Genomic DNA, 26,454 nt, shown 5'->3' on the forward strand with positions numbered 1-26,454 from the left:
CTGGTGTCAGAACTGTATTTGTTTGAAAAATGCAGTAGGGCACATCAGGACAATAAGTTATTGGTCCACAGTAAATTTGCCCTCTTTTCCCTTCCTCCACCAAAATCTAACTCTCGAGACAGAGAATTATTAGCTACTAGATAAAATAGCTTTAGGTTTACAATGTTGAATTTTGGAGTTTGTGTAATACGCCTAAACTGGAAACCTTCTACGGCCAGTTCAGATATGTGTGGAAGCCAAGACTGAGATCAGGTTCAGGTTGTGGAATTATATCTATTGCCTCCCCTCTTCTGCAAAATTTGATCCGGCTCTTCTCTCGCTGTTTCCAGCATTGCCTATGATCATTACCAAATCGAGTTAAAATGTAACTGGGTGTGTGCTTAAACTTATATTAAAATCCCTGATTTTAAAGAGGCTGTCAGAGGAAGCGAATGATTTTCGTGTTTGAACAACTTGGAAATGGAGTTGGTTGATCAAATGGGTTTTAAAATTGAGGGTTATTTATGTAAACAAATTTTAAATGCAGTTCTCTCCCTCCTCAATCTGAAAACAAACCTGATTTTTTTTTCTTAGTTATTTAAACGCAGAAATGTTGCTCTACTGGGAAATGAAGAGTCAATGCAAGAAAGTCCAATCCAGGATCCTGATGTGAGCTCTACAGTGCCTATTCCTGAGGTAAATTACCCCCAACAGACAGAGCATTTTGACAGTTGTAGCTGAAAGATGTCAGAGTGATAACGGCTTTTACTTTTTAGGAAGATGTCATTACCTGTGATATAGTGCAGATGGTTTTCTCAGAAGATCCCGACCAACAACTTGCAGCTACTCAGAGATTTAGAAAACTGCTTTCTAAAGGTAATTTGTATTTTTTTCCATAGAAAATGGAAGTTGTGAATGTTATTCCCACGGGTTCAAATTGCATTGGGGGCGGGGAACAGATTTATTTTTAAAACAGTTTGTTGGACTGTGGTCTGTGTTTTTCATCACATGAGTGCCTGTATTCATTCAGAAATAATGGCTGAATGCCAAAACTCACTCTATGAAAACAAAACAAAACGGTAGCAGGACAGCAACTGCACGCTTCACTTAATATCCCACTGTTCTTTGCAGCTCCAATAATTCATCTAGTTTGTTGTATGGGACTTCAAACTAATTGTTTTTATTGGATGTACTCAAAGTTGAGTGTTCTGTTACTGCAGTAATCTTATTTGTATCAACTGTGTTGAAATTATTTTCATAAATTGAACTAGTGACAAAAATAATTTGGAACTCTGCTTGCGCACAAACACACACATCCCAACCACAGGATTATGCTGCTGGGCCCCATGAGAGGTTCATTTTGGGCTTAGGAGCTGAGCACCCATGGCCACAAAGTAATCAAGCCCCTGCAATGGCTTGAGGGACAAAGAAAGATTGCTTCTACTTCCCCCTTCCTTTTTCACTTTCAACATTTATCACTGGAGCTTGTCTTGGGCTCAAGGGGCAAAGGCACTCTGTGTTCAATTGCCACAATGCGCTCTGGCCAAAAGGGTGGGTTAAGCTTGAACCTCCTTCTTTCCTTGTAGTTATTATGGAGGTTTATGCTTGGCTTAAAGGAAGCATCTGGTGGCAGTTTTTGTCCCTTGAGCCAACTGAATTTCCAGTGTTAGCTGCCAAAGATATATACATGCTTCTATAAGCCTGTGCCGGTTTTTGGAATTTGTGGAAGCTGTGTGAGCGAGCGTGATTTTGAAACTTCCCCCCCACCTTGCAAGACTAGTCATTGATCCAACAAAGGATAGGACAAATGAATTGTGGCTAAGTTTACCAATTGCTATTAGCCACAAATCTCCTGTGTTCGGTGGCACTATTAATGTTAGAATTGTATGGAGGAGCAAAGAAAGGAGGAGAACTTATGGGCTTCTCGGACACATATGTCTCATAACTAGAAAACAGGACAAGCAGCAGCTTTGGTCAAATCCAACTGACCTCTTCATGTTTTAACCATTTGCATCTGTGCTCACTCACTGAGGTTATACAATTATATACAGTATGTGATTGGTCATCTTTCAGCTGATTTATTGTTTAACTAGATTTTCTTGGTTGATAACATTAGCTTATTTCCTTTACTGACTGGGGAAAACATAGATCATCTGTTATATTTTTACTTTACCTTACCTTACCTTTACCCAGGGAGATCTTAGCAACATTTTAACTTTATTATATCCCTATGAGTAACAGTTATTTGGAATTCTTCATCCAAACCCAGCAGCCTAGCAGCTATATCAGCTGCTTACCTGTTTCCTTAATTGCACCTTCCTGTCTTCTTTAACCTGCTCCAAGCTGAACTTTGGCCTAACGTTTGTTTTAATCAGTCTAATTAACCTGTATTTTCAGAACCTAATCCTCCAATAGATGAAGTCATACAAAAACCAGGAGTTGTGCAGAGATTTGTGAAATTTCTAGAAAAGAATGACAATTGCACTCTTCAGGTGAGTTCGCTTAATAATATATGTGCTAAGGCATTAGGAAAATGTCGACATTTGAAGAATTCAGATCCTTCTGCTGGGAGATGGTGGTGTTTTTTCTCTCTCAGACATACCATACATGAAGAGACAAATCCACACATACAATAAAAAATACAAATTAAAGGTAGCCATGTTGACTTTCCTTGTAATTTTGCCTTTGGGTAGAGCCTGAAGGGCTTTTATTCCATTGTAGCATCCTACATTTGAAATTTCCTGCCTCTGGAGGTGCAACAGGTGCTTACAGTGGCTCAGTTTTGGTACCAGTTGAAAGTGTGCCTGTTTTGTTTGGCTTTTGGGTCTCCATAAGCTGCATGGTTGACTTTTTTCCTGTAGTCATGTGGTTGTATGATAAGGTTTTCTCCTGCTGTATTGGCTTTTCTCTGTGTTGAATATGTTTGTGGGTCTTAAATGTATATGTTAACTTGATTTCTCAAATTTAATGTTACATTGTGTCAACTGCCCTGGGGTTATTATTTTTTTAAATGAAGAGCTGTAGGGTATATAAACAAATAAGGATTTGAATTCTGCTTTTTTCACATGCTTCTAGTTCTCTCCTCCCCTCCTGTATTAGGGAGGGATACTGGTTGTGGGAGAGAGATTGTGATCTGTGCCCCAGTACATCTACGAGGCAGCTTTGCAGAATACTTCCATTGGGAGATATCCCAATGTTTCATTGCAAACATGTCACAACATACATACACAAACACTAGAGTGGTATGTAAGTGGCGGCAACATTGGACTGGACCTCTGGCTGCTCATGCAGCTGCCATGGTTTTTCTTTGCTTCTTCCACAGAGCCTACTTGTGAAATAATTTTATTCTGTTTATCTATTACATCTGCCTCCCACCATTCAGGAAAAGGTATCCACATACACCAGTATCAGTTTAACAATCCTGTGAGACTGAGCGAAAGTGATTTGCCCAAGACTAGCAGTGGGAGATTCATGGCTCAGCAGGAATTTCAAGCCATATTTCTCTGATCATAGTCCAACATTACTTATTTTCATTAATTTACTTTCAAAATAAAATGTTGGCTTGTTTCATCACAAGAAATGGAAAATGTGGTTACAGAGTGCATTTTGTACCTAGGAAATAAGATGGAGAGAGGGCTGTTGTACTCCAGTTTTGCTTGCTGAATTTCCAAGGGCATCTAGTTGGCCACTGTCATGAGCAGGCTATTCCTAGGTTCTTAATCTTAATCCATATTTTACAGTTTTTTTATTTAACTATATTTTTGTCTTTTAGTTTGAAGCAGCATGGGCTCTTACAAATATAGCATCTGGGACATTTCTGCACACCAAAGTGGTAATCGAGACCGGAGCTGTCCCAATTTTTATCAAGTTGCTGAACTCTGAACATGAAGATGTCCAGGAACAGGTAACTTCTGGGGTTTTTTATCACTTAAATTAGAAAACAAAAGTGTTGGGCTTCAAAGAACCTCAGGAGACAGGACCATGCAAACTTGGAAATGAGGCCCAGCGCCAACACATTGATCTGGTTTCAAAGTAATGTTAAACTGTGGCTTAGTGTTAATTTCCTGAGCTTGAGGCTTTTTCACAGAGTTTTGCTTAATGGGTTGATAGAAGCTGGGATTGTGGTTAAGGTTTCTCACCCTTAACTGTGATCTGCAGCCAAGGTTGGTTCTGTGGTTACAAATCTTACTTAAGTTACTTAACTACAGCCTCTCATGCAGCCTCTCATGCAGAAATGAATTGTATCAGGCAAAACAAACTTTTCTTTTTAAAAAAATAATATTTATTCAGAGTTTCATGAGTACACAATTACAAAGAATAAAACAGAAAAACAGAAAAACACAACAAGAAAAAATAAAAGAAAAAGAAAAAAACAAAAAAAGAAAAATACAAATCTCAAATTGCATCTTTTCATTTACTTATTTCTTGGACCTCCTCACACCTCCCTTTTTGTATTCTAATTTAATTCGTTATTCCAGCAAATTCTTCCCATGTTTCTCAGTTTTAATTTAAATGATTTGTCTTAACAAAGATTTAACAATCTTATTAATTAAATCCACATATCCTTTCCATCTTTTACTATATTCTGTTATTCAATTTGCCTTAGTTTCTTTAATCTTATCTTACCTAAAATACCTTAAAATTTTAAAGTTTAAACCATGTTTATACATAACTCCTTGAATCCTTTCTACTAAAGCCAATTAGTTCCTTTCCAGCATATTTCCTAATATTCCATTAGTGTTACACTAATTCCAAAAATAAAAAGAATTTTTTCTTATTATAAACTTTTCCTCTAATTTTAATCCAACATCCCTTCTTCCTGGTCACGGGTTATGTCAGTCCCTTCTACCCATTACATCCAGTCCATCAATGTGGTGATCTTATATCCGAGGCAATTAAGTCTCTTCTATGTCCCTTCTGCAGATTTTCTTGTTCTTGTTTGTGCTTATGCACTTCTTTGTCTTTTGTTGGTCAAAACAAACTTTTCTCTGCCTGATACAGCACTCTAATTTTATTTACTTTTATGGAGCTTTAGCCACTCTCCATTGATAGTTGTCTTCAGTAAAATAGGCACATGCTGAACCACTTGAATGGCCCCTGGGATGCAATGTAGGTACCTGGACAATGCTGCCTATTATGAGATTTCCATACCCTTGGCAAGCTAGTTATCCATGGCAATTATAAGCTTCTGATTCATTTTTTCAGTGACTGCTCCTTTGCTATTGGGATTGTGTTTGGTGCTGGCATATAGGTTCCGTTGTTGTGCTGGGACTGAGCAGCCTGATTTATTATATTCAAATTTACAACAGATTGAGCTGCAGAGGTAAACTCTTAGGGTGGCGCTTTCCATTCTTTTATCGTAGTCAGCTTAATTTAGGTCATAGCTTCTTTTCATATGTTCTTGAGTTTTATTTTATTTTTAAAAAATGCTAATTCTGTAATGTGAAGACAGCAGTGTACAAGAGTTGCAGTTTAAGACTTTAAAAATGTATTAATATTAATTTAACCCTTTGTTTCTAAGGCAGTGTGGGCTCTTGGTAATATTGCTGGAGACAATGCAGAATGTAGAGATTACGTGTTAAGCTGTGGAATACTTCCCCCTCTCTTACAGTAAGTACTGATAATCTCTGGCAATAAATATTAATTTTACACATGTTTAAACATTGGAAATAGGCTTAATTTTCAGGTTTTAAAAGGTTAGCTTGAAAACTGTTATGAATAATTAAGGCTGTAATCCCATGCAATGTAAAACCCATTGAACTCAATGGCACTTACTGCTGAGCACACATGTTTGTGCTATTATGTAATTTAGATGCTGTATTCTATTTCAAATTTGTTTGTTTTTCTTGACAGACTGCTAACACATTCAAACAGACTTACGACGACTAGAAATGCAGTCTGGGCACTTTCAAACCTCTGTAGAGGCAAGAACCCACCTCCTGATTTCAGCAAGGTATAGTCCAATTTATGTGGTGCTATAATGGTCGAAAGCATAAATTGCTTTAAAACAACGAATTTCCCCATGCAAAGTCAATACAAACCAATCTTTCTTCAGTCTTAATTGGTGGGTCAATTTTTAGTCAGACTGTTTTGTTGTGGAATGAACTGAACTAATACCAAAGGAAGGGTTTCAACTCTTTAGAAAACTGCTTGCAACAGATATGAAATTTCTAAAAAGAGGACATTTCTGATAATGTGCCTTTTCTTCTTTTTACACTCCTGAAGGTTCGTCTTTGCTTAGGTGTTTTGTCAAGATTGTTGTTTAGCAGCGACCCAGATGTATTAGCAGATGCTTGCTGGGCCCTCTCTTACCTATCCGATGGACCAAACGATAAAATCCAAGCAGTTATTGACTCTGGAGTCTGCCGAAGATTAGTAGAACTTCTGATGTAAGTCCCTTTTTAATAGAAGAATTACGATACTAGGAATCTGCAGCCAAAGATATCAGCAGTTGTGTTCTCAAACCAATGTGTCAAAAGTAATGTGGTCTTTTTGAACCCCACTGTAACACAACAGTTTTCCCTCTGTCCTTAGGACCTTTATGATTCCCTCACCCACCCAATACATCTGCAGTGATTGTCACAGCACTAACCTTTCCTCCTCTGCATTATCTTAAATATTCTGTGGCACATTTGAAACTCTGCCAGATGCTAAGAAAGGAACTTGTAAAGTGTAGATATTTGAGAGGCATATAACCAGTCCAGTTTATTTTTATCTATTAGCAAAAACTGGATTTACGTTGTACTATATAAGCAATAGGACCTGAAGCAAAATGTTGCAGTGTGGAGGGCTATTTCTCCCCTTTCTAAAGTACACCATGTCTTCCCCCTCCACAAACAGTCAGCATTCTGTGTCCCCTAAGTATGCGTAATCCTCATTCAGCTTTTTTTGTGGATTTCCCTGCTTTATTCCCTCTGCCCCCCCCTCCACCCCGCAAAAAACGTTCTTCTGTACTTCTACATACTTTGGAGTTCCCTGCCAGCCTGTTAACCCTTCACCCTTGTGTGTAGATAGTACTGTCTTAGCACCAAATGAGTTTGTTATTTGTAGGTACAAGTGGGACCTGAAAGGAACTGTTGCAGTGGGAACTGTTCTGTGCCAGCCATGCAGACTGGATACTCTATTCCATTCCCCCTTCCTCCTGGTTTTCTCTTTCTCTCCTAACAGATCTTCAACATGTTTTCCATCCCACCTCCCCAGTAAATCCTGGGGTTCCCCCAAACATATCAGAACCTTTACCTTATATCTCAGTAGCCCCTTCTGGGCTAAAGAGCTGTCATAACTCAACATCGGAATTTAGTATATAAATTGATAATAAGCCATAATCCAAACAGCTGCTGGTTTAGCTCATGTGTTCAATCTTCCATTCTTGTCTGTGTCTGAGACTTGCATGCTGTGACATCTCCAAACAAATAACCGTATTTTTCCATGTATAAGACGCACCCATGTATAAGACACCTCCTATTTTGGGGGACTCCAAATTAAGAAAACACCCCTCAGCACTACCCGTGTATAAGGCGAGCCCCAATTTTAAACCAATTTTTTTGGTAAAAAACCCCTAGTCTTATACATGGAAAAATACGGTAATCTGTTTTAGGGTCTGAGAATAATTTAACCTGCTCTATGGACTTTTGTTTTCTCCAGGCACAATGACTACAAAGTGGTATCGCCTGCATTAAGAGCAGTAGGAAATATTGTTACGGGCGATGATATTCAAACACAGGTCAGTGGAGCTTTTTGAAAAACTTCAGTGACAACGTGTAATGGCTTAACTTTGTTTTTTTGGGGGGGGGTGTTTCAAGAGATTGCAACAGGATACTTTGTTAATATTTTGCAATGGATATAGATGGTGCTGATTGAACAGATGGAATGTTATCCAGACTTATGTATAGTCGAGGGGAAATCTGCCTGTCTTGCAGAAGAACTGTCCTTAAACTATCAAAAAGCCATATTCTTTGCGGCAACTGACATTATTTAACTGAAATGTGTATTTTCTTGCTTCACTAAGTTAGAAACTAAAGAATAGCAATAATTAATAGTAATGCAGTTATATGCTAAAGTTACTGTGGCTGAAGTCAGACTTTTGTCATTCTGAATGTTTTAAAGCAGGGCATCATAAAAAGCAGACCTTGGTGGTTTTATAGCAAAGTACAAATTAAGAAGGTGTTGGCACCTGAACAAGTGTACAAGATTATTAAACATAATTATGGTGCATGCTATAGCACTGCCTGCTCCTCACCTCTCCACAGTCATACCTTTTTGAATCTTGAGCACCATTTTTAAAACAATCTTCTTTTGTAAGGTGCCCAGACTGTAATCAACCCCCTCCCCCCAAAAAAAATTCAATTACATAGTCTGATTTTCTAGTACTTTGCAACTGCCCTCGGAATATAAAATTCCCACTTTCTCATATTTCTGTTTACATTTTGAACTGAAACTGGAGGCGACTTTTGACAAGTGGAAGATGTCTTCTGTTCACCAGAGGGCTGTTGTGTAATTTTCCACAGAGACTCATTCAAGGAAAGCAAAACTAAATCCCAGGGTGATGATGCTCTTGTGTAACTGGAAGCATGAGAATGGCTATAGAACAGGGATGGAGAATCTCAGGCCTTGAGGCTTACAAGTGACCTGCTAGACCTTTCTGTCTGGCCCCAATGCTTCCCCAGGCCACACACACCCTTTCCTTCCTCTGTTGTCTCACTGCAGTGCACCCTTGAACTGTGACAATGCTGCTTGCTTGGCTGAACGGAAAGATGTAGGTGTGTGTGGAAGCCTCTGGCTTTTACATGCCAGTAATGTAGCTTACTTGAGAAAGTTAAAATAAAAGTCACACCTGTTGATCTCCACACTTTCGTTTCTGGCCTCCCAGAAAGTTGCCCGCAAGAGACTATGACCTTCAAACTGCAAAGCATTCCCCATCCCTGCTGTACAGCTTACCTGTTACAGCATTGTGCAAATTCTTATAGTGCTGGTGGAGAAGGGCTGCGAATTTATAATTCTTTTTCTGACAGTTAGATCCAACTCTTTGAATTTAGGTAGCAATGAGATTCTGTCAGATTTTCTGTTAGAGCTAAAACTCCCATTCTGTTTTTGTGCTCCATTTCCGCTGTATATTGCCTCTTGTGACTTTATTGGGGTCTAAAATAGAACGTTTTTTTCAAAAACATGTGATCTTAACTTATTCTGTAAATATACCGCATATGCCATTATAGTATTTAAAAATAACTCTGCAGTTGTAACTATACCTGTGACTATTTATTTCAACCATATGGGCTGTGTTTGGATATATGGACTACATTTGATTATACACTGCTTAGGCAGAACTTTTCATCTTTCAAATTATTTTAGGTAATTCTAAATTGCTCTGCATTACCCTGTCTCTTACATTTGCTGAGTAGTCCCAAGGAATCTATACGGAAAGAAGCTTGCTGGACAGTTTCTAATATTACTGCAGGAAACAGAGGCCAAATTCAGGTAATATATTTGGGTCTTTCTGACAGTGCTGACATAGCAGTGGACCATGTCATATTTGCCTTTTCTTAACTACTTCTCCATCTGTTCCTGATGCAAATCTTTGTATCTTCCACATGCTGAATAGCTGGGATATAATACCCCAGAACGTAGACTGAACATCTTAACAAACACTGCATCATAGCAAAAGAATGTGCTCATGATTGCCTTTAAATCAGGGGTGGCAAACCTTCTGAGATAGGAGAGGCTCCTATGTGGGTATCTCTCTCTCTCTCTCTCTCTCTCTCTCTCTCTCTCTCTCTCTCTCTCTCTGTGTGTGTGTGTGTAGAGCCCTTGAAGGGGTTGGCAGTCTTCAGTAAGGCCCTCACTCTGAAAAAAGATTAACCCTTGCTTCAAACGGTCATCTTGGCATAGCTCCAGTTCACGTCCTCATCTTTGTGAGAAGGGTTGATACTTCTACTCCAACTTGGGGCCAGTTTTCAAAGTCAGTTGTCTGTTAGATAAAAATGACAGTGGATAACATCCAGTTCACTGCTTGTCAAACAAACAGGAGTATTCTTGGGTAAGATACAATTTGCCAATTTCTCCAAAGAAACTAAAATTCCCATGGCTTATTATCTGAATGAGATTTGTGTAAAGGCCATTCTGAACTTGCCAGTGTTCTGGGGAAAGTAAGCAAAGTGTTATGGACAACTTGCTAAGCATAAATTGCCAATTTTTCATAAAGTCCCTGGGGTCATTTTCTTTTTCCAGAAAAATTATCACTGTGTCTTTTCAAGGAATGCATTTAAAATGTACTTTTCAGTTAAGTTCACTGGTTAGTTTATCGACTTTAAGTTATACTTCAGTGTTCCACTATTCCTTTTTCTCCTAGGCTGTTATAGATGCAAATATATTTCCAGTATTGATTGAAATTCTTCAGAAAGCTGAATTTCGCACTATAAAAGAAGCAGCATGGGCCATCACTAATGCAACATCCGGAGGGACTCCTGAACAGATTAGGTAATGGATTGCAATTGATTCATAGGTGATGGGAGTGGATATTTTGACTTTCCCCCGATCATTTTCTAAACTATTGTATGATGCCATGAATACTTTTCTGTGTATCTAGTACTTGAAATTATAATTTATTTCGATTTATGCAGAAAGGAGAGCTAAAATCAACATGGCTTTCATTGTAGAAGTATAGCTAATTGATATTATGTGTGCTTGTGCACGTGTGTGTGTATATATTTCACGTATTAAAATGTGTGTGTACATACACAGGAATATGCTCTAAAAAGTCAAGTGTGTCCTCTATGTTGTTTGTGAAAGTATCTTCATGCATCTATCCTGAGACAGTGTTGCATCAAATAAGTACTGATCCAAGCCTCTTTGCTCTTTCTGTTTTTTGTTTTTTTGGTTTGTTTTTTACCTACTGTACCAAAGTTATTTGGTGGCTTTAGGCTGTACCAAGCCTCTCTGTGATCTTCTGACTGTGATGGATTCTAAAATAGTTCAAGTGGCACTGAACGGACTTGAAAACATTCTGCGACATGGAGAGCAAGAATCTAAACAAAATGGGATTGGGGTTAATCCTTACTGTGCCCGTATAGAGGAAGCGTACGGTAAGAAATTGTGGTGTGAATGCTGCAAGCCTATTACCAGTATAAAATAATTCCACTGAATAGTTGGGTTACTGTTGTTCTGCTGAAATCTTTGTTTAGAAATTAGAGCAGCAGCCCTATGCAGTTTTATTTGAGACTGTTCCCCATTGAACACCGAGACATAGTCCTGAGTAAACATGCATAGGAGTGGGCAAGAGGACTCTAATTTCTGTAGTGAAGGCAGGTCCCACACATTGGCCAGAAGTGTATTTTATATAAATGAAGAAAATTTCTGAAGTTATTTAAGTAAGCAAGCAAGCAGTAAGCAGTAGAATTGAGCTAGTGAGCAATAGAATCACCAAATCTTCCAAATTTGGAATCATTCGTAATATTACATGTCCCAACGTAATCTACCCTTCTTTGTAAATCTTTGGGAGAGGATTGCAAATTTCTTAAGAAGGCCCTGAAGGGAGTTCTTGTATATTTGAGCTCGCTGTTAAAAAGATGTAACAACTGAAGGTCATCATTCTTAGCTGGCTTTTCTGCCAAAGCCAGTTGTGGTTGCTAAGGCCTATTTTATCCCAGCGCATGCTAGTGCTCCATCTGCTTTTCCTGTAGGTTGCTTGCTGGTTTGGCTGCTCCAGGGCAAGTTGTGCTAGTGCATCAACTTGGAGCAACCTGGGAAGCAGCCCATCAGCCTTCCCAGCAGGAAGATTGGCATGGAGTCTGCTGGCCTGGCAGGTGTATAACCAAGGCACTAAGCAGATGGGCAGGCAAAGAACCCCAGGCTTTCCTCTCCTGTCTTCGAGCTGGAAAGAGGTGGAGAATACCCAGGCAGCTCTGTGGTTGGTCGGCAGGCTAGTTGCTTCTCACACTGGCCAGAGAGCAGCAGTGATGTACAAAAATATGGAAGCCTGATTATAATGCACTGAGTGCAGTAACATTTCAAACTGAGGATTTTGGTTAGTGGGTTATGCTGTGTTAGTCATATTCTAGAGTAGACCCATTGAGATTGAAGGCTTTGAGGGCTCCACTCTGAGTATGATTTCACTGGATATCATCCACTGGGTGTAACTGTACATTGTTTTCTCTATGTAAGCAACCACTGATCTGTGTATTTCTCACTTCTTGTCTACTAGGTAGATATTTGAAGAGAAATACTATTTTGAATGTAGGGGGCATGCATGCTGCCTGCAGTCTGTAACAAGCACATTTCGAGTATTCCGTCTAAATTAGTGAGATTATTTTGGAGTAACTCTGTTGTAGATTGAAGCCTTAGGTTTCAGTACATATTACAGATGCATTTAGAATTTAGTGTTTCCTCTTTGCCGCCTACTCACATGATCCTCACGTATTATGGCCAGTTTATTTAGCTGTTTAAGAAAGTATGTACATCTTAAACCACATGTGCGCTCTCTCTCTCTCTCAAATTTAGGACTAGATAAAATTGAAATTCTTCAAAGTCATGAAAACCAGGAGATCTACCAAAAAGCTTTTGATCTTATTGAACATTACTTTGGTGTGGAAGAAGAGGATGCCAATATTGTACCACCAGTGGATGAAAATGAACAGCAGTTTTTGTTCCAGCAGCAGGAAGCTCCAATGGAGGGATTCCAGTTGTAACCATTCAGTTTAAAGCAAAATCAGTAGCTTATCATGGTAGCCTCCATTTGTGGGCCAAAGACAGGAAAGGTGGAAATTTTTGCTGGAGACGGATGAAGAAGCAAACTCGTGCGTTTATGTGTTTTTGTGTCAGACACAAGTATTGGTTCATTCTTTTTTATATGTGTATGTTTCTATTGTCTTACGTGCAGAAAAACCGACTAATCACAACTGAAAGTTTAGAATAAGGCTTGAATAGTGACCTCAGTAAGACACTGGAAACTGATGCTGAGTTTTCAAGCAGTTGTTAAAAAGGCAAAATTGCGCATAAACAGCTGTTGATATTTTAAATTTTGGCTGTAGGGTTCACTTGCCCATTCTACACTAAATCTACCTCTTTGCGTTGGAGCAAGAAAGATGTTTCAGAACTGACGTATATATGAGCTCCTAGTAAAAGCTAAGCTTAAAATGTGAACATTATTTATTTAAATAGTGGGAAATATAGTTTTCTGCGTGATACTTTGTGATAAACTGATGAAATATATTTATATTTAAAAGCATAACACTTACTGGGGTGCACTGCTGGTTACATGACATAACCTTACAATGTAGGGAAAAAATGGTTTTTCTGCTATGTGAAAAGGGATGGTAGCTTTGTAATTTATATAGCCCTTACCTAGCCATGTCAGCAAAATTCCCTCTTCCTCTTATTTCTTCAGTGGTATTGCAAATAGGTTTGCCAAGTGTTCAGCTGGCTCCTTCAACAGCAGCTAGATGGGCAGTGGGATAATGTTTGCCTCCATGCTGTGAAATGTATTACCTGCTGATTTTTGTGCATCAAGTTGCTATTAAAAGGCATGAGAGCAGGCTAGGCTGTTTTTGGTCAGTTAGCAACCTGATTACAAAATGGTTAAAAATTAGTTTGCCTTGCAATGACCTCTGTGTTCTTGTGAGGATGAGGGAAGGTTTCTCTGTATAGAAGACTCCATGTTGTAACTTAAATGCTACCAAAGTGTGTGAAACTGCAATATTCTCTTTTCTTGAAACAATGATTACATGCTTTATTTACACACAGTCCATGTATTACATTGACCCAAATACACTAATGCATCTCATACGACTTTTTGGGGAAGTTTTTTTTTTAAAAAAAACCACCAACAACAGACCGGTCACAGTATTTCCGGTTTGCAGCAGTGCTATATTGGGAGAACATATTTTTCAGTTAATTGAAATACAGATCGGTTACACTGTAAATATGATAGTAGGTGTTTTGAGAATGCAAATTTCACTGACAATTTATGCAAAGTGTTTAAATGATATGATGCCAGGCAATTTTAAAAAATAACCTAAATTCAGACCCAGAGACCATTTTGTCGCTAGGTTTGAATCCACATGGATATTTATTTATTTATTTATTTATTTATTTATTTATTTATTTGGTAGCACAATTAAAGGACTCCGATTAATTTTGCTTACCAAAAATGTATTGATCTGCGTGACGTATATAAAACAACTTGTATATAATTGCAGTTGATTGCCTTTTTTCATAGTATTGTGTAATGTTAAACAAAAGCAAAAATAGATGCACTCCAAAATCTAAGGGAGCTCTTTATATTGTACCTGCAAACAAATCCAAATGTTAAAAGTTTAAATCTTGATCTTTCCATCTTCTGTTCCAGTCCTATGAGCATGAATAGTGCAAGGACCTGTCATAGCCAGGCTGGGTTTAGACAAAGCAGCTGTGTTGCTTATGCATCTTGCATAGCTGTTGAAAAATTATCCTTCAGTGGCAGATGCGTATTGTGAGGAATTTCTGTGTGAAGCAGCTCAGAGTACCGGTCGGCTGTTAGACACTTCAGTATCTCACATACATCTTGCTCCACCCCCTGGGAGACTTTTGCTCTCCATAGTTGTGAGACCTGGAAATGCAGTAACAGATACATGCCTAGCCTTCTGTGATGCGCACAGGTCTCTGTAGCCGGGTTCACAAAGGCATTGTAGCAGCAATGTCCACTTCTAAAGGGTTATGGAGTTGATGTTTGCCAGTGGAGGTGCTGTAATATTAATAGCTGTAGCTTATGTAAAGATACTGAGGTACAACTAGGGGGGAAATGCAGGAATGCTTGCTGGAAATCAAATGTATCGTGGGGAGAAGAATTGTGCAGCTAGCTATGAATTCTGTTTGTAGCTTTGAACAGGTAACACTTGATATAAGGGTGAATTTGCCCCCTTTTTTAATAGTTTTAACTGGAAATGTTGGTCCTGAGTGTCTTATATCATTCATTCCAAATATAGGTTAATGAAAGTGGTCAGTAAAAAAGATAAATTTATCAGAATTGCTCTAGTATGTTAAATAAATGTTCAGGGTTGACAGGGTATCCCATTGTTTTGCTATATTACAAAAATTGCCAGTTGTGCCTGCTCTTAATTGGAGAATTCAGTAGATACTATCATCAAAACATTTACATCTGAGCCAAACTCAAGACTTTATACAAACCGTGGAATAAATAGACATATTAGAGACAAATGAATTTAATGTGTAATTTGGAAGTATGTCTCTTTGAGTCTAGTCTATAGCATGAATTTGGAAACTTCCGAGAATCATTGCTGAAGCTGTACGATTTAATATGGTTAATTTGGATCTTTTAAATACCAGTATTTGATTTGACTTCAAAATCACTCTTATGCATGAAACTGAGAAGTCTTGATGCTTAATAGAGGGATGTTGGAGGTGAAACCTTTTATCAAAACATGTGTGAGTGGCAACTGTAGTCTCCTGGATTTAGTAGTCAATCCAAAATGGTTTGGGGTTTTTGAATTTGTATAATTAAACCATTATGGTGTTTCCCTGGTGCAGGTTGTGTGATTTTCACATAAATGCCTCATTTTGACATGACCTCAGTCTATGCAACCATGCCAAGTATTTATTTCAGATAGAAAACCATATCTGAGTTTTGTTTTGTGTTTGGGTCCCTGCACTTTTATCATTGAATAATTTATTCATTTTGCTATTACATTTATAGTATTGCCTTTTTAAAAGAGTGGTAAAGAAATAATGGGCGTTCATTCAATGATTGGTTTACATTTAGAAAATGATTATTAGTTGGATTGTTTAACAGAAAATAATTATTACTTTTACATTTGATTCCAGATTGATTTATTTGCTTGAACCTTATTAACTTATTAACCTGCAGATTTATTTGAAAAAATACAGATTATGAAACTGCTACAAAGATTCACATCTCCAATAAGAGTTGTTCTTGGTCATTATTGTTACTGTGTTTTTGAACATTTATTTGTAATTTGATTGATACTGCATCTTTAAAGACACACTAGAGGCTCTAACTGAACAAACTTACAAATAAGAACAGTATGCAATATTAGGGAATGTTACTACTATAAATGCTACAATACAAAACTAATAAAGGTATTTTGCAAAGGCAGTGTGTGTCTTCTGAATTTAGAACTTGCAGTATTTCTTCATAAGTTATAATAACTTTTCAGACCAGAAGCATGTACTGCACTGTTAGAAATCTCTACTGGAAGGCTTACAGCCAAACACAATGCATGGTTATTCAGAAGTAAGTTTATTTATATTTCCTGCCCTCGGTCATATGTAGGTATGTAGAGCCATTACGGTTTTAATTTACTAAGTTTTTAACTATACCACTTGGGATTGGGAAAATCAGATGGGACATGAGAAAATTTTGTAAAATTCATTTGGACCAAATCCTATAAAGTCCTTATTCTTCAACTGCCATAATGATTCAAAATGGCAGGTGGTGTCAAACATGAATGAAGAGTGCCACCCCCACCCTGGCAGCCCTCATGCTAAGTTTGGCAATGCTATCTCAAGAGGCATCAAGATGTACAGTGGTACCTCGGGTTAAGAACTTAATTTGTTCTGGAGGTCTGTTCTTAACCTGAAACTGTTCTTAACCTGAGGTACCACTTTAGCTAATGGGGCCTCCCGCTGCCACCGCACAATTTCTGTTCTCATCCTGAAGCAAAGTTCTTAACCCGAGGTACTATTTCTGGGTTAGTGGAGTCTGTAACCTGAAGCATCTGTAACCCAAGGTACCACTTACAGATAGGTAGCCGTGTTGGTCTGCCATAGTCAAAACAAAAAAAATTCCTTCCAGTAGCACCTTAAAGACCAACTAAGTCAGTTCTTGGTATGAGCTAAAGTGGTACCTCAGGTTAAGAACAGTTTCAGGTTAAGAATAGACCTCCAGAACAAATTAAGTGTGTATCTGAAGAAGTGTGCATGCACACGAAAGCTCATACCAAGAACTGACTTAGTTGGTCTTTAAGGTGCTACTGGAAGGAATTTTTTTTGTTTTGACCAAGGTACCACTGTATAGGGAACAAACAGACAAAGACGACAACATCAGGACAAATTTTGTTGAGTAACGAATTTTAGTCAGAAAAGCCACTGTTACAGTTGATGGAATTCTGTGTTTTCAGTTTTAACTACAAAGACCTCAAAAGTTCAAATAGAAGCAAAATAGCAGATGAAGCCTTTCAGAGCCAACTTTTGACTGAACTTGATTTATTTATTCACTTGTGACAGAAAAAAATAATTATCTCTCTCCCAGTATTTGTTACACAAGTGGAAATGAAAGTTGTTAGTAGTAAGTTGTGTTCAACTTCAGCGTTTTCCCTGGAGGGTATATCTTTTGCTAACTTGCCAATTTTGCGTGTGTTCTTCGTTCCCAGCACAGCTCCAGTTTCAAGAGCAGATGACTCTTATTTTGCCTTTTCCTCTGCTCTTGTTGCAGCCTCTTCACGCCACTTGGCTTTCTTTGCTAAGTTCCAGCTTGTGAGGGATTCATGGCGTTCAACAGCCTGCAAAAGTAGAGCATCCGCCTCATCATAGTGACACAGCGAAAGGAACAGCTGAAAGATAGACATTATTCCACATAGGGTGCCCCATGTGCTGGCACTGCAAGCGTAGCATCCTCAGAAATTTGACCTGTAAGAGTGCAGAGTGTTGGACAAGGGAGATCTGGGTTCAAAACAGTAGGAAGCTCCCTTTGAGCAATCACTCTACCCAATCCCTTGTAGGAGTGGAGTTTGCATGCTACTCTAAGCTCCTTGGAGGAAGAATTGGGTATGAACGTAATACATGAAAACCAAGTGGTGGCCCCAATAACCTAGAGCAACCCTGTGCCTTCAAGATGATGTTCCAATATCCATCAGTCACACAGTACGGCCAACAGTGAAGGGGTATGAGAGCTGGAGTACAGCAACATCTGAAAGCAGCAGGGGTGCCTTGTGCCCATTGGGACTAGTAGGGTGGAAGGCTGGGAGCCCAACAGTAGGTGGCGCTAGAGCAAGAGAGGGGCAGAGCTAACAAATTCTAGTTTTGCCTCCATCCCACCTGCTGAATTCTACAAGGGGCAACACTGAGACACAAGTAAGGAGGCAGGCAGGTGGGGACTGGAAGAGAGCAGACCAAAGTTGATGGGCCAGTGCCCCTTTTGCACAAATGGACCAGTCTCCACTGTCCTTACTCCTGACGTGACGGCAGATGAATCCTTTGCCCAGCAATATATTTCATTTGAGCACTACTGTTGACTGCCCAGCCTAAGTAGCGTTGACATACCTCGTGCCAAAACATAATGCAATGGCTTGGAAACAAACTGCTGCAGCAGTTGGCCTTTGTTCCGAACAAACGTGCAGGAGTAATACGTCTGATGGTCACACTGTGGCCCAGATAGTAAACAGAATCAGACTAGATATTTCACAGAATCAAAGCATTGTGGAATTGGAAGGGTCATCTTGTCTAATCCCCTGCAATGGAGGAATCACAGCTAAATAATTCCTTACAGATGGCCACCCAGCCTCTGTTTTAAAACACCCAGTGAAGGGAGAGACCACCACCTAACATTTAGTTGGAATCTCTCTTCTTGTAATTAGAATCCACTGACATGGGGCCTACTCTCTGGAGCTTGCTCCATCTTCCATGTATCAGCCCTTCAGATATTTGAAGATGGCTATCATATCACAGTCATCTCCAGGCTAAACATACCCAGCTCCCTCACCCGTTCCTCATACGCCTTGGTTTCCAGACCCTTGATCATCTTGGTCATTCTCCTCCACACACATTCCAGCTCATCAATATTAAATTTTGGTGCCCAGAACTGGACACAGTATTTCAGATGTGGTCTGACCAAGGCAGAAGAGAGCAGTGCTATTACTTCTCTTGATCTTTATTTCTAGTTTGTTTAAAGGTGTTTTTTGTTTAGTGTGAAGCCGTTGTAACATTAGGCAGAAATCAATTTAACAATTGCTATTTTAAAAAGAAAATTGTATCAAAATCCAGAAGTTTCCCATGGAACAATACATACCCTTTTAGCAGAGGCAATCACAGCAAAGCAAGCCATGATTGTCAGGGCAATCATAATGTAACAGGCCTTGACTCGGGCTTTGTTCCTTGCAGCATCCAGCATCTCGGGCCTGCAAAAGAAATTGGGTTGGAACCAATTGGAGCAGCGTTCTTCAACAACCTTGGGCACCCAAATTTGGCAAGCAATTATGGGAATTGTCTTCCAACTTCTGGGGATGAGCACCCAAGGCTAAGGAATACTAAATTAATGTGTGACATACTGAAATGTTTTTAATTGCTTTGTTTATACCACAAAAGATACAGAAGGACTAAATTTTGGGGGTCTTTTTTAGTAATTTGTAATTAAAGCCATATTTGGTTATGTGGGTGAGAGCAAATATGGGGGGGAGGGCAGGGAAAATGCTCAAAATTGCCTTCCTCATTCCACCTGTTGGATATAATCTGCTGAGCTGTGAACCCTAACCATTTCTACCTGAAAGTAGATCCTATTGAATTCAATGGAGCTCACTCTCAAGTAAGCTTGGTTAGGATTCCTGCCTTACTTGGGAGTGAACACAACTGACTTCTCTGCTTTCACTGAATTTCTCCTGTGAATAATTATTATCAGTAGTAGTATTTATGTATTTTTGTCACATTATACAAAGAAGTCTCAAAGTGACTTAATTGATTGAAATGGATGTGGTTTTATGTATGCTGAATCCCCAATAAAGTTTTTGGAACTGCAGCGTCCCTTAGGGATGGACAGATCTGTTCATTTCAGATTCTCATTTTTCCAATCTTAAGTTTAGTTGTTCACATTTCCATATTAGTGTACTTTTTTTTTTTAGTTCTTGTGAAAATTTATTAGCATCTTGGAGAGAATTTCTCTTGGCATACAGATTTTTAAAATGCAATTTTACCTAACATACATTTTTACAGATCAGTTCTCCCAAATATATTGCATTTTTGTAGGTTGTCGTCAGTAATATATGCATTTATATGCATATTTAATCCTAGGTTATACCTTTCAGTACACATTACTGCACTTGGCTGGAGAACTGGATTTCAAAATTAAGAGAAATGCAAATTTTTGAAGCATGTTTCTATGTATTTTGGTACATGTATTGCTTTGAAAAACTCTAATTACTGGTAGGTAGGTTTGGCTTTAAATATAAACCTAATCCAATTTTTTCCCAATTCCTGTGTGAATGCATCACAAACAAAATATGTTTGTTATTATAATACCTCACACACACACAAAAACACTTGCAAAAGCAGCCTTGAATATTGGGAAAGAAGCTTCAGAGCTCCTCTCTTCTCAGTGTGGGGAGACAAGACTATAGATAAACCTGCGGGCAGATGGATTTCATAGTATTAAGGACTAAATGCATTTAGAATTGAACAAATCAAAAACAGGCCAGCCCATTAAACCCATTAATCTCTAAGTCACTTGCCGCGAGAGGAGCAAAGCACGAACTTGTTGGGTTAAATCAACTAATTGTTATTTCATGGCCCACTAATTGGAACGTTTTGAAGCGGCAGATCAGTGCCTTAAACCAGAGGCATAAAAAAGCAAGAGAGACAGACATTATTACGATTCCCTGTAATCTTTCCCTAAATGCAGGATCTAACAGTTTCAGGGCCCCCCCCCCAATTGTTTGGGAGGAGGGGCTCAAAGTGGTCCAATATTAAATTAAAAATTAAATTCAAACGGGATCCCAACTAGTGAAATGTCACAGCTTATGAATATTATAGAATGGTAGGAGCACTGGAAGTGGACGGCTGTAGCCAATGTTTGCCCTATTCAGAGTAAACCCTAATTTGCATCTCACTGCCCTGATGTGCCTGGAAAAAAGGAACACTTATAGAGTCTGTAAATAAATTAAGATTGCCATACGTCCGGATTTTCCCAGATATTACTGGGATTTCAAAGGTGGAATTGACACCTGGTGCCTTGTCCTGGATGTTAGGCAAGTCAATTGAAAAATCCTGGGGTTTGTTTGTTTTTTTGGTGTTTTTGTAAAAAAACAAAAAAAAATGGCCTTTGTCTAAAAATCTCAACAATTTTGGGGTCTTCCTAAAAATTGCAACCCTAAAATAAATGTTGTAATTTTGAGTAATGCTGTTAGTACATAAGACCCATTTGTCATTGCAAAAGTATTTGCCTGCTTTCATAAAAACAGCCATGGGAAGCTGCACACTACAACAATCCTTTGCTATTAAAGGTCAGAAAGTTACAGCTGATGATCTCTTCATGCAAACAGGAACACAAACAGATAAAAAGCACAGCGCTTTTCTGTGGTGACAGGGATGAACAGCCAGCAGAAAATGTTACATTTAGCTTATCAAATGCTTGTATTTCAACAGGATAGAAACAATGATTTTTTTCAAGGAAATGAATGTGGGAGTAGATGAGTGTACACGAAAAAATGCCCTATGTACTTAATTCATTCTGGAGGTCCGTTCTTAACCTGAAACTGTTCTTAACCTGAAGCACCACTTTAGCTAATGGGGCCTCCCGCTGCTGCCGCGCTGCTGGAGCACGATTTCTATTCTCATCCTGAAGCAAAGTTCTTAACCTGAAGCACTATTTCTGGGTTAGCGGAGTCTGTAACCTGAAGCGTATGTAACCTGAAGCATATGTAACCCAAGGTACCACTGTACAGAGACTAGAGAGGAAAGTGAGATATGCAATAGCCATTTGGGGCGACAGCAGTACTCCATTGCAACATCTAGTCTGGCCCTTACTTGCACGTCAGGCATGTAAACAATGTAGAAATCAGGCTGGAAAAAATCAAGTTGACTGTGTAGTTCAGCTGTGCATTGGTGCATGTCTGATGCTAAACTGCCCCATACCCATATCTCACTTACATATATTGTTTAAGTCTGCTGATATGCAAAGCCATTATTTTTTATTAGTGTGTGTGTTGTGTCACAGTCAATGTGCATGGTGCTTGACAGAGCACAAACCATGAGTTAGTAAGCCTAAACATTCACATAAGTGTGTGTTTGTGATCAAAGTTGCCATTTCTACAGAGGGCAATAAAACATGTTCTGACACACATTCTTCCTCAGTTCCTTTCCGACCTTTAAGTGGAATATGAACCTCGCAGTCCAATGTGGAGATGACAAGAACACATTGTTCATGCAATTTATAAACAAATACGGACACCATCCGCTTTTGATCACAGTTTGTGTTTCAGACTTCCCCCATGCCCCTAAGCAAAATAAAAATGTCATCTTGTACATGCGATAAGCTAAGCTTCAAAATCCTTAAGGCTGATTTTCTTCAACTAAAATTTAAATTTTCCTAATAGAAAATATTGGTAGGATTAAGCCTATTTGTAGATCACTAGCAGCTCACATCCCATCGCTCCAACCGGCATGGCCAATAATCAGGGATTAAGGGAGTAAGATGCGGATAGAGTGGTGCAGTGGAACTAGGCACACAACTGCCTGCCGAGGAGGGCACCTTCTCAAAGCCAGGTAAACACTTGCCCAGCCTCAGGAAGGAGGCTTGAGGGCTTTGGCAGTCCTAGAGTCCTCCTGTCTCCTTCCCAAAGCAAGAGAAGCATTGGGAAGGAGGTGGGAGGGCTGGAGGACCCTTTCAGAGCCCTTACGCCTCCTACCCCAAACCCCAGCACAATGAGGACTGGAGAGAAGGCATCAAATGTTGGCCTTGCACAGGGAGGCATATTACTAAGGTCCACCCTGATTGGAGTTGCTCTGTAGCGCACTAGTTTAGCAAACCATGAGATAGTCAAGTGTCACACTCCCATTGCCTGACTTTTGCAGTAAGAACATAGGCTGGAAAGCTGGATTGGCCATAGGTTCTAATCATACATAAATAAAGCAAAATATAAATACATGAGTGCATATCTGTGAAAGTTTAGTGCAACTCAATGATGGAAGCCAGGAATTAATTCTGATCTACATGGTGTATGCAAGGTTCATCTTCCAGAACAAGGAGAACAGGGGTAGGGAACCTGTGACCTTCCAGATGTTGTTGGACTCCCACTGCCATCAGTCCCAGCAGCATGGCCAATGGTCAGGGATGATGGAAGTTGTAGTCCAACAACATCTGGATAAAACCATGTCGACTATTCCTGAGCTAGATGGATAGCTTTATTTTTTCAAAAGTTTTCAATTCTCCCCTGTCCTCCCTTCCACTAAAAGATCGTGACTACTTCTAAAATATGGCAGCAGTTTTTCCTCAGCGTGGTGTTACCAGTGGTTGAATAAAATGAAGTACATACGGGATCCTTGGAGGAATTTCATCTTCCTTTCTGAAGCGTCCAGTCCACAGGAGGATTTTCTTGTCAAATGTTGAGGGTTTGTGTCCGCCAGGCACTTTGTACACCTTCTCGGCTTCAAGATCCAGTAGACAGAACATCATGTCAAATCACAGCCATGGAAAGGATAAGGAAATAAATGTCTATGCTCAGACAGACAGACAGACTTCAGCCGCTTCCAAACAACCTCTGTGTGGAGCATTCATCCTGACTTGTTTGCAGGGTCCATTCCCCATCACTTTCCTTATTGCAAAAAGTCTGATTTATTTTAGGCCAAATCAAGCCTCATTTTCTACTTGATGCTTTTAATTGGAAAAGTCAAGAAGGAACCTGAGAGCTCCTGCATGCATAGCTTGAGCTCTGTTTCTGTGTTATGGTCTCCCTTCCTCCCTGTTCTGAGTGTCCCCAAGGCTTTGAAATCTATTCCTAGAGCAGGCATGTCCAAAGTCCATTTCGGGGGCCTAATGTGGCCATCTGTGGCAGTTTATTTCCTGGGGTAAAATCCTAAAAAAAAACCTCACACACACGCTCAACAATCCTAAAAAATGGTCAATAACTTTGGTTGGCCCCTTGGTTGGCCCCCATGACCCTTCACTTCATCAAATCTGACCAAATCTGAAAAAAGTTTGGACACCACTGTCCTAGAGGAATATCATCCTTTCCCCCTTGCTGTTTGTCTTCTCTACAAGTAAGGGTAATCATTTTTTTAAAATGGCATTGGGCCCTCTGAGATTGAAACCAGCGCAAGACATTTTGCTGCCTAGGACAAAGGATAAAATGACACCTTTCCTACATTCAGTTACAAAAGCCAGCTGGACTGGCAGCTGAATCGTACTTCAGCACTGTAAATGGGGCATATTTTTCTGTATTGTTATTGGTCTTTGCAGGTTGGTTTTAGAAATGTTGATTGTGTGTGCGTGTGTGTTGTAAGTCACCTTGAATTGTTTTTTTGGAAAAGGCAGGATATATATATATTAGAAATTTTAAAAACCCCAGATATACTCTGTATGCTTATAGTGGGTTGCTGCTTATGCCAGGTCAAAACATTCAACCCCCAAAAAAGTTTTAAACCATCATTGCAACTGAGCTTGGCACAGTAACAGAAGCAAAGCTTTTCAAGTCAATAAATACAAAGAACTCTAATTCGGATGTAATAAATACAGTGGTACCTCAGGTTAAGAACTTAATTCGTTCCGGAGGTCTGTTCTTAACCTGAAACTGTTCTTAACTTGAAGCACCACTTTAGCTAATGGGGCCCCCTGCTGCCGCCGCGCCACCACCGTGCGATTTCTGCTCTCATCCTGAAGCAAAGTTCTTAACCCAAGTACTATTTCTGGGTTAGCGGACTCTGTAACCTGTAGCGTCTGTAACCCGAGGTACCACTGCAGTGAAAACAACCATAATTCTCTCTCTCTCTCTCTCTCTCTCTCTCTCTCTCTGTGTGTGTGTGTGAGAGAGAGAGAGAGAGAGAGAGAGAGAGAGAGATAATCTGCAACTGCACACAGAGAATTCCCACAGGGATCAATAAAATCCTGTCTCCCTCTTTCTTCCAGTGCACTTTTAGGCAACACATCCGGGCCTCCCTGCCATTAGACACAATGAAGGAGCCCCCTTGAGCAGCAGATACTGGAGAGTGTTGCTGGCAGACCTCCCTCACCTCAGGGCCGCCATTAAGGTCAGAGCCTAAAATCGTCTAACTGCACCACTGATGGGATCTCAAAATCAAACTACAGGGTGGTGCGTTAACAGTCCTTGCCAGCTACTCACTTGAACCCGTTGCCCCCGAGCTTCTGTTCTGATCCGTGCAGGACAATGCCGTGGAGCCCAGGAGCCCCGGTCCTAGAGGCCGGCGCACAGGAGCACTGAGTTGCCCCACTTCCGCCAGGAGCCGCCCGAACTGGACGCGGATGCGGGTCCCGCTTGCAGCCAGCATGGCGAGGGCAGCCCTTTTGAGTGAAGAAGGAAATCAAGCAAACCCTTTGCTTCCCACGAGTAGTGTCCAAGCTGAAAAAAACAACAACCCAGAAATGACATCCAGCTCCTCAGCATCTGCCTTTATCATCTCTGGAACCGCCTCTCCATGCCTGGGAACAGCAGAAGCGATTTCCAGTCTCCTTGATCATTTGCCAACCTTTCCTCCCCTCCTCCTCCTCCTCTTTTCCTGTGTTTCTCCATGTTCCAAATGAAAATTTAAAAAGGATCCCTTTCTAGGTTTCCCTAACCTTTGCTAGAAAGCAAGGTTGATGCTGCATTTTATTGTCTTTGTTGCATTTAAATTAGTGGGGTTATTTTGTATTTTAATACATTATTTTGGGGAACATAGGAAACTGTTTGCTACAGAGACCATTAATTGTTCTAGCTCATTACTGTCTACGCTGACTGTCAGTTTCTTTCCAGGGATTCAGACAATGAATTCTCTAAGCCCTACCTGTAGATGCCAGGAATTAAACCTGAGACCTTCTGCTGGGGGTGGGAGAAAGATTTGATTTAGCTTGCATTTAAAGGCATACTTACTGAATTTGCACCTTCCAAAACACTACATGAACCAAAACAGCAGCCATCCTTCGAAATTTGCACTTCTCTGAATTTTGCAGTCCAGTTCTCCAGGTGAGTAATATGTGCAAAATACATATATTAGAGTAAATGGTGCATAAGAATGCACATTTTTTAAAAAAATAAAAAATAAAACGCATAAATGTGTTCAAATAGAGGAAAGTGCTTTGCAAAATATCACTATTATGTAAAAGAAATGTAAACATGCGCATATTAGAAGAAAATAGCACTAACCTGAGGACTTTTTTAAAAAAATTGCAAGCTGGTGTGAAAGTGTGGGGAACTGAACTTTAGATTGGAAAACATGTGAAACTGGGAGATTCTGGTGTTGATAAATTTGCCTGTCCCTAGTTTAAGGTGATATTATACGTATTTTCATTTACATCCTAAATAATCAAAACCCTACCATTTATTAATTTCTTGGGTTCAAGGAGGTCCCCCACAAACACAATAATGATATGTGTCTGCATGCAGGGATGGCTCAAGTCATTTTTTGTTTCCTAGTGTGAAATACGAGGTGATGTTTCCACACTCCATTTACAGAGGCCTGTCAGACTGGCAACTGACTTTTATTGCAACACTGGGGGCGTGGAGTGGGAGGGACAGGCACAGTTTTGTGGAATGCCCAGCCACAGTGATA

The 26,454-nt window shown here is 39.7% G+C and overlaps 2 protein-coding genes across 2 annotated transcripts in view; one reads left to right on the plus strand and one right to left on the minus strand.

Moving 5' to 3' along the window:
• The window catches only part of KPNA5 (karyopherin subunit alpha 5), an 18,854-nt gene extending 2,773 nt beyond the window's left edge, over positions 1-16,081 (plus strand). Inside the window, exons 3-14 of the mRNA XM_083731321.1 lie at positions 574-675; positions 756-855; positions 2,377-2,471; positions 3,752-3,883; positions 5,501-5,589; positions 5,833-5,932; positions 6,205-6,368; positions 7,624-7,702; positions 9,328-9,453; positions 10,325-10,452; positions 10,879-11,057; positions 12,472-16,081. Of these exons, the coding sequence (XP_083587447.1) occupies positions 574-675; positions 756-855; positions 2,377-2,471; positions 3,752-3,883; positions 5,501-5,589; positions 5,833-5,932; positions 6,205-6,368; positions 7,624-7,702; positions 9,328-9,453; positions 10,325-10,452; positions 10,879-11,057; positions 12,472-12,659 (1,482 nt within the window). The 3' untranslated portion in view covers positions 12,660-16,081. The remainder of the gene's footprint in view (positions 1-573; positions 676-755; positions 856-2,376; positions 2,472-3,751; positions 3,884-5,500; positions 5,590-5,832; positions 5,933-6,204; positions 6,369-7,623; positions 7,703-9,327; positions 9,454-10,324; positions 10,453-10,878; positions 11,058-12,471) is intronic.
• Positions 16,082-17,173: 1,092 nt separating this feature from the next.
• On the minus strand, positions 17,174-25,337 carry FAM162B (family with sequence similarity 162 member B). Its single transcript, XM_083731537.1, has 4 exons — positions 25,029-25,337; positions 23,226-23,337; positions 18,992-19,100; positions 17,174-17,486 (listed from the first exon to the last, which is right to left on the minus strand). The coding sequence occupies exons 1-4, from the start codon at positions 25,192-25,194 to the stop codon at positions 17,388-17,390; spliced, it is 486 nt and encodes a 161-aa protein (XP_083587663.1). The 5' UTR covers positions 25,195-25,337; the 3' UTR covers positions 17,174-17,387.
• Positions 25,338-26,454: the final 1,117 nt, after the last annotated feature.

This window comes from Podarcis gaigeae (assembly GCF_964106915.1).
Source record: "Podarcis gaigeae genome assembly, chromosome: 3".
NCBI lineage: Eukaryota > Metazoa > Chordata > Lepidosauria > Squamata > Lacertidae > Podarcis > Podarcis gaigeae.

What these genes read in the sequence shown, in the direction of transcription:
- FAM162B (XM_083731537.1), bottom strand. Translation starts at nt 25,194, where the DNA reads ATGCTGGCTGCAAGCGGGACCCGCATCCGCGTCCAGTTCGGGCGGCTC. An exon ending in CTCGGGGGCAACGGGTTCAA is followed by an intron (nt 23,338 to 25,028) that starts GTGAGTAGCTGG and finishes TGGATCTTGAAG; the next exon opens with CCGAGAAGGTGTACAAAGTG. An exon ending in TGATTGCCTCTGCTAAAAGG is followed by an intron (nt 17,487 to 18,991) that starts GTATGTATTGTT and finishes CTACTTTTGCAG; the next exon opens with GCTGTTGAACGCCATGAATC.